At 40.5% G+C, this 7284-nt stretch overlaps 1 protein-coding gene across 1 annotated transcript in view; it reads left to right on the plus strand.

Moving 5' to 3' along the window:
- LOC109399189 (protein abrupt) overlaps positions 1-5291 on the plus strand; it is a 26813-nt gene extending 21522 nt beyond the window's left edge. Inside the window, exons 2-3 of the mRNA XM_019671622.3 lie at positions 4395-4434; positions 4644-5291. Of these exons, the coding sequence (XP_019527167.2) occupies positions 4395-4434; positions 4644-5146 (543 nt within the window). The 3' untranslated portion in view covers positions 5147-5291. The remainder of the gene's footprint in view (positions 1-4394; positions 4435-4643) is intronic.
- Positions 5292-7284: the final 1993 nt, after the last annotated feature.

Raw genomic sequence — 7284 nt, forward strand, 5'->3', positions numbered from 1 at the left:
CATGGTGGAGAATGTTTTGAAACTTAAGTTGTTGTACATATTTCAATGATATTGCGGAGATTCCACCTGTTTAGACTCCTGCGCGAAAATTAGTTGCGTGGATTTTTCTTGCGTGGGCCCACAGATTTATAAACAGACCACGTCCTGGTGAATATATTACGCTACGTTGTTAAGTACACATTTAATAATAGTTTTGCATTCTAAACAAACATTTATAATGCACCTACGCTGAAAATGGGCCTAATCATTTTTTTTGCATTGGAATCTATAAATCTTCACAACGGGCAATATGTACATATTTCTTGTCATTTAAAATTTATACAAAAGCTTAATCAGTTGTATGCTTTGTTGGTCATTAAGCAAAACAGGCCATTAGGTCGAAAAGGTCATTAGGCCGAAAAATTCATTAGGCCGAATAGGTAATTAGGCCGAAAAGGACGTAAGGGTCGAATAATTCAGGTATTGAACAAGGTCATTTCGCCAAGACCTGGCCAAAATACCATTTCGGCCTAAAGACCTTTTCGGCCTAAAGACCTTTTCGGCCTAAAGACCTTTTCGGCCTAAAGACCTTTTCGGCCTAAAGACCTTTTCGGCCTAAAGACCTTTTCGGCCTAAACACCTTTTCGGCCTAAAGACCTTTTCGGCCTAAAGACCTTTTCGGCCTAAAGACCTTTTCGGCCTAAAGACCTTTTCGGCCTAAAGACCTTTTCGGCCTAAAGACCTTTTCGGCCTAAAGACCTTTTCGGCCTAAAGACCTTTTCGGCCTAAAGACCTTTTCGGCCTAAAGACCTTTTCGGCCTAAAGACCTTTTCGGCCTAAAGACCTTTTCGGCCTAAAGACCTTTTCGGCCTAAAGACCTTTTCGGCCTAAAGACCTTTTCGGCCTAAAGACCTTTTCGGCCTAAAGACCTTTTCGGCCTAAAGACCTTTTCGGCCTAAAGACCTTTTCGGCCTAAAGACCTTTTCGGCCTAAAGACCTTTTCGGCCTAAAGACCTTTTCGGCCTAAAGACCTTTTCGGCCTAAAGACCTTTTCGGCCTAAAGACCTTTTCGGCCTAAAGACCTTTTCGGCCTTAAGACCTTTTCGGCCTAAAGACCTTTTCGGCCTAAAGACCTTTTCGGCCTAAAGACCTTTTCGGCCTAAAGACCTTTTCGGCCTAAAGACCTTTTCGGCCTAAAGACCTTTTCGGCCTAAAGACCTTTTCGGCCTAAAGACCTTTTCGGCCTAAAGACCTTTTCGGCCTAAAGACCTTTTCGGCCTAAAGACCTTTTCGGCCTAAAGACCTTTTCGGCCTAAAGACCTTTTCGGCCTAAAGACCTTTTCGGCCTAAAGACCTTTTCGGCCTAAAGACCTTTTCGGCCTAAAGACCTTTTCGGCCTAAAGACCTTTTCGGCCTAAGGACCTTTTCGGCCTAAAGACCTTTTCGGCCTAAAGACCTTTTCTGCCTAAAGACCTTTTCGGCCCAAAGACCTTTTCGGCCTAAAGACCTTTTCGGCCTAAAGACCTTTTCGGCCTAAAGACCTTTTCGGCCTAAAGACCTTTTCGGCCTAAAGACCTTTTCGGCTAAAGACCTTCCCAACCTTATAACGTTTTGGCTTACGTTCTAATCGCTTATTTCGATAATACTGTATATATTTCGACGTAAACTGCGATGAAAGAGCTATTTAAGTTAAAAAAAATGGATCCATTTACGTAATGAATACATTTAAATATCCCCGACTTATTTCTTTAATGGAGATTTGAGTGTACGACACCCAGTGGCCCAATAAAGAATTCTTCGTTTGATGAAAAGTTTCCTCAGACTGGAGTGAAAATCGAAGTCACACTACGTGGATATCAATACGCCTAAATGGCTGGCGCTGCTAACCGCACGGCCACAAAACCCATACTTTATAACTCACTTACTAACTCACTAATTCACTTACTAATACACTCACTCCTACGGAATAGATCTCACATACCCATAAACCAACAAACTCACTTATTCACTATGTCACTCACTGACTCACTAACTCATTTACTTACTATCCCACACACTCACCAATTTAACAATTCTCTTACCAACACATTAAAATTAACGGGGCAACTCCCTATAAACTGTAACTTTCCTAATTCGTAACTGACTTAATCACCAACTCACTTAAACTTGGAGCACCTCACATTCACTAATTCACTAATCACACATCAAATCTTTAATCAACTTCTTATTCACCAACTCACTCACCTAGTTCCTACTTACCCGATTATTAAGAAAGTGTTAAAATGTGATGTCACTCTTATGTGGTCTGTCGGCTCCGTTTTGCCTTGAGACATTTGAGCCTTGTGCAAGAGAGTCTTAAAATGTTATAAGAGAAGTTAACATTGTTTGTTATTAAAAAATAAAACAAAAAAGTACAGAACAGACCACATCGAGCGTGAAAAGAGACGACTAATTATCGTGGGACTGATATGCGTAGAAATTTCGCCAACAGGACCACATTTCTAGGCATAACAGTCCCACTAATCATTTTTTTGCTTTAAACACTATATTTTTAAAAATATTTGATTGGAAATACTTCAGGCATGAAAATATAAGAGATTTCTAACGATACTATGAAAACTTAAATCCGATTTGTTGTACCATTTGGCCAAAAAACATGAAAAACCTGTTTGAAACTTCAATCGCGATTTTCTCAGTTTCAAGTTTTTCAACATGGGACAACTATGCGTAGAACGGCAGTATATGAAGCTTGTGAACGACTTCTTGAAGCAAGCTGAAGTCTTCGTCTGATATCCCCGTCTTGTTGTTCCACTTGTCCACCTCGTGTCTTTATTTGATATCCCAGTCTTGTTGCTCCACTTGTCCACCTCGTGTCCCTTCGAAAATCGTCTGTATGTATCGTTACAGGTTGTATGTCCACTCTACGCTTGACCAGCAGCAATACGCCACACCAAGCTGTCACGTGTCAATGAAAAGCCCCATCACCCTATCCTTTCCTCAAATATTTTTGTTCCCCCTAACCTCGACCAAACCGCGAGTTTTTCGGTTTCCCAAAACTAACATAGTTTATAAGACAAAAACATGAAATTGTAAATAGTTTTAACTGGATTCGGCTCCGTTATGCCTGTTGGCGCATGAGCCTTAAATAAATGATTAAGTAAAAAAAAAAAATTATGTTTTTCCGGTACATTTTCTATAAAGTATGGAAAGTTTTCAATTATTTATGGGTAACTTTACACATGTTCATCACTCGGATCTAAGTCTGGTTACCCTATGTCCAGCAGGAAAGAACTGCAACCCCCACCCACGAATGCACCCGTGCGCTACTGCAACTTCTTTCGGGCGACGGCGGCGGCGGCGTTCGGTCAGATTGGCCAGATGGATGGATGGATAGATGAATGATTGGGTTGAATGTATGCAGACACTGCTTCCCGTTTTTCTGGTGTTCAGCTCCGATCGGAGAGCGCCCGCTGGATGGTAAGGGGGTTCGCTTCTGTAGATGATGCCATTCTTGGGGCCGTATTGATGCACAGTTCTAGTGCACTCAGATGACGAACGGTTTCGGTTTGCTTGCAAATGCAGTAGTCTCGGAGCCTGCAAACCGCAAATTCTCCAACTGCTCGCCGGGATTCTCAATAGAGGTAGATACATACGCCTTAGGAGACACACGGGGGATGAGAACCAACCCGGCATCGAAGTCTCGCGTGTCTGAATATCGCGTGGTGCAGTAGCCAGTCAGTACCGAACACGGTAGTCATACACTGCAAGGGAAGCAGGAAAACGGCTTTGATTTTTGGACGAGAAAATTGAAACTTGGTCTAAATTAAAAGGTTTTCAAGCAGACTGCGGTATCTTCTCGTGTATTTTCCGGAAATATGGGAATGAATTTTCATGCGTACACACAAACACATTTTATCTCAGTCTGATCATGGAGCTAAAGAAGTGATTCAAGTTTCGAATGCAGCTGAATGTTTCGATCGTCAAACCTAAAATGAGAAAGTTGGTATTATATTGAAGTGGTATGTTTTCCTTCACTTGTTTTCTCGAGCTCTTCACGGTTTGTTGAAATAATTTGAAATTATATGCTCTATGGTTGAAGTATTTGCACATGTTTTAGTTGATGGCTGTTCAAATTTTAACATACAGGTTGTTACGACAAACTTCAATCAATAAAACTTTTTGAAATATTGTAATTTCCATAAAACGTAATTTTATATGTTTTATCGCCATTCTTCCTGCGCTGGATGGAGTCTATTATAAGTTCCGTTTGTCAGTAGGGCAATATTTTCATCTTGCCAATTTCATATTTAAAAAGACTATCTTATGTTGGATTAGGCATACTTGTAGTTTATATACTCCATATTTATTTAATATGAATATTTAATTAATTGTACTATATATTTCTTTTGTTTCAGGCATCCTTGAATACTTCCCAAGACCAGAATGCTACAAACGGTAAATATTCTATAATTATAGTTCTGAAATACACAGGATCGAAATATATAACTAGTAGTGGACTTTGGAACACACACTCATTTGACAAAGCAAAATTTAACAGGTTTCAGAAAGTCGTCCACACATTTGTTCATCCTATGTGCCCATAAATATACAATTATTTTCTCAACGTTCCGTAAACTTAAACTAATTCAATTATCTTCCCCCAGAATCCAAATCAAAAGCATCGAAAGCACCCGCATGGAACTCTAATCAACTTCAGGAAGCCATCGCCGCCGTCGTAACGCAACGATTGCGTTTCACCCAGGCCAGCGCCCAGTACAACATCCCCAAAGGCACACTGTACGACAACATTCTTGGCAAGGCACACCGGATGGCCGTCCTCCAGGAGTTGGCCCTCAGGCCGGAGGAGGAAGCCGCCGTGCTGAATTTCTGCTGCGATACGGCCACCTCGCCGTACAACAAGCGCACCAAGCGATCGCTCAGCAGCATCCTGGAGTTCATCAGTCACTTCCAGACCTTCCGGGACAAGGGTGATCAGTTCAAGTTCGGTGGCAAGCCCGGTTTCCGGTGGTGGTGGGCCTTCTGTCGGAAGCACTCGATCGTTTCGCTGTACTACGAAGGGCTGAAGCTGAGCGACGATCAGGACTCGTCGATTTCCAGCAAGAAAAGCCGCAAAAGTTTGGAATTTGACGCGATGGATGCGGTTTGAATGTTTTTAGGTTTTATTTGCAGATGCGTGTGTGCCTTTTAAGCAATTACTTTGTGATTTTAACATTCTCGTTGATTTTGTACAATTATCGTGACAAGAAACTCAGCTAAGGTAAGGTTATGTAAATAAGACGACAAAAACTGGATTGAGGGATTTTTATTTTTACCGAATGCCATGCAAATGCTGTGACCTTTCGATGACAAATTGATTTACTACTGCAGTCGCAACCTCACTGGTGTTGAACAGATTTGTAATGCTCAATTCAACGGTCGAGACTAAGACCATATATAACTCCTACAGTTCAAAGTTCATCCCAATACTTGAACAATAGTTGCTACTCTTTCTCCCGTTGGTTTCGGAGGTCGGTTTGTCCATACTTCCTCCTTGGAGCGGAATGGCCGAGGAGATCACCATTAACAATATTCGCAACGAACAATTAGCTGCGATTATGTTCAATACTACAGGAGAGTTATGGTGGCTCCATAGAGGACATAACCTGGAAAGAACAACAGCAGCTGCTTAAAACCGTTTCTAGTCTAAGACGAACCAAATAACTTGAAGAATGAAGTTGCAATCAAAGGTTTGTAGTTGATTGTGTGATAATCTAAATTCATATAGCCACTGCGCTGTAGAGACGTGAGTAATCAGCATGACCATGCTGAGGGTGTCGGGTTCGGTTGAGTATATTTATGCCTGTCACATGAGATATACACATGCAAAATAGCCATTGGCAGAGCAAACTCTCAGTTAATAACTGTGGTAGTGCTCATAGTAGCCAAGAAGCAGGATTTTTCATAATTGGGACGTAACGGCAAAGAGAAGAATGGAAGAAATATTTGCTAGCAGTCTGTTAATGAAATAGTCATGTGTGAAACTATACAACAGTGAATATGTATTGCACAGTCACAAGTAGCATACCGTTTTTGGCTTTCAATCAAAATTTGCATCCAGTTGATCTTTTTTTTTCGATTAAACTAAAATGCAGTTCACCTTCCTACCTCTCTTCCATCGACCAAACCACTACTCCCGCCAGAGACAGGACTGGCTCAATTTATCCGCATTATTAATGCAAGGTGATGGACGGTAATCGACATTTTATTTCATATTGATTGTCACATTGCGACTGAAATCCCAAGCATCGTTTTAATTGCTAATGCGCCACCAGCAGGCTTTCTCTTCTGCCGCGCCGTCGGCCGTTTCTCGTGCTTTCACTTTCGGATGATGGAGGCCGAGGATGAACGAGGGCGGGTGGACGAAGCGGGGGGTGTCGATAAATTTTGGCAATTTGAAGTCCATAAGAGAAAATGGGATGGTGAATGTGCGATGGTAGGATGTATTCTGGTGTTGTGGAATCATAGGTGTATTAGTGGGTATTTCTGCAATAGAAAAGAATATCGGTTAATTAATAGAAAAGAATGCCAAAAAAATCTGGCTGAAAAAAATTCAGGTTCCACCAAATAGGTACTCTGTTACTCCGATGCGTACCATAAAATACGCTTGCAAATATCTAAAACTCTAAACATACAGTGTATCAAACAATTGTCCGTACAGCAGTTTTTTGGTCAAAATAATTTTTCATTCAAATGTTCATAACTTTTCTATACGTCAATCAAAGACGCTGAAAGTTTGACCAATCATGGATCATATATCAAAGCTCCATTGGTAAAATTTTGAGCGAGATCGAATAAGTGTCCTGAAAGTTATAGAACTTTTAGAAAAACTTATAAGATTTTTGAACACATTTTCAAAACATTATATCTCAGTATGTACTCGATGAAACTTTTCCATTTTTTTTTGTGTTACATCTGATACCTAAGGCTTTCATATGCAGCTACTTTAGAGGTTTTATATTCACTACAAAAAATATGGAAAATGTGCTTATGCAGTAAACGATATTTAAGAATTTACCATATTTTGCACACACAATCTGCCAAACGTTTTCCACCAATAAAAGTGCATTAACCGAATGAAAAATACATAGGACCTACTATTCATATGTAGTTTAGTAGGTCCTGTATAAAAATATTACATTAAGAGAGTTCAAAAACGTAAGCGTGCGACCATTCATTTGCAAAGATTTACATTCATTTGCTATTATCTAAGTTCAGAAGCATGCTATCGAAAAACAATGTATGGAT

Source organism: Aedes albopictus, chromosome 2, assembly GCF_035046485.1.
Source record: "Aedes albopictus strain Foshan chromosome 2, AalbF5, whole genome shotgun sequence".
Taxonomy (NCBI): Eukaryota; Metazoa; Arthropoda; class Insecta; order Diptera; family Culicidae; genus Aedes; species Aedes albopictus.